The sequence below is a fragment of the Eurypyga helias genome, unplaced genomic scaffold (genome assembly GCF_000690775.1).
Source record: "Eurypyga helias isolate BGI_N326 unplaced genomic scaffold, ASM69077v1 C15382393, whole genome shotgun sequence".
NCBI classification, from domain to species: domain Eukaryota; kingdom Metazoa; phylum Chordata; class Aves; order Eurypygiformes; family Eurypygidae; genus Eurypyga; species Eurypyga helias.
The window spans coordinates 1-706 of record NW_010283006.1 but is presented as its reverse complement, the minus strand read 5'-3'; the positions used below and the strand labels follow the sequence as shown (position 1 = coordinate 706).

General features: G+C 62.5%; 1 protein-coding gene across 1 annotated transcript; it reads left to right on the top strand.

Moving 5' to 3' along the window:
- Nucleotides 1-239: 239 nt before the first annotated feature.
- Nucleotides 240-476, top strand: LOC104515868 (tetraspan membrane protein of hair cell stereocilia homolog; the record flags this gene model as incomplete). The annotated part of the gene is made up of 1 exon (XM_010160003.1): nucleotides 240-476. A coding segment is annotated over one exon (237 nt), but the record flags the coding sequence as incomplete, so codon positions are not given.
- Between the last annotated feature and the right edge of the window lie 230 nt (nucleotides 477-706).

Sequence of the window (706 nt, the reverse complement as noted above, 5' to 3'; positions counted from 1 at the left end):
GAGATGCTGCCGCAGCGTGTCCTTGACGGGGAGCAGCGTGCCATGTCCCGCTCCTCCCTGGCTGCGGCAGCGTGAAGGGAGCAGAGCCCACGCAACGGGCAGCCGGAGGGCGTGGGGAACGTTGGAGCTGAGCTAGCAGCCTGTAGTATCTTCCCTTGTAGCAGCAAGGACGCGGCCTTGCCCGGCTCCTCCACCTGCATCCGCTCAGGGTTAGCCATAACCTCTCCCTCTCCCCGCAGCGACCGGGCTGATGATCGGCTGCCTCATCTACCCCGACGGCTGGGACTCGGGCGAGGTGAAGCGCTTGTGCGGCGACAAGACGGACAAGTACACGCTGGGCGCCTGCACCGTGCGCTGGGCCTACATCCTCTGCATCATCGGCATCCTCGACGCGCTCATCCTCTCCTTCCTGGCCTTTGTGTTGGGGAACCGGCAGGACAACCTCCTCCCTTCGGATTTTAAAGTGGAAAATAAAGGTAAAGGCAGGCGGGGCCGAGCTCGAGGCGCTGGCGAGTGCTGGGGAGGACGGTGGCTTCCTCCAGCGGGAGCAGCAGAGCTGCCGCGGGCAGGAGGTGAAAGCCCCTGCACCTTTCCTGTTGTCCCTACATCCCACTAAGCCCCTAATTCTCCGTTTATTTTACAGAGGAGGGCAATGACTAACGGAGCTCGTCGCCGCACTGGTGATTTTTCCTCCAAGCAGATGGAC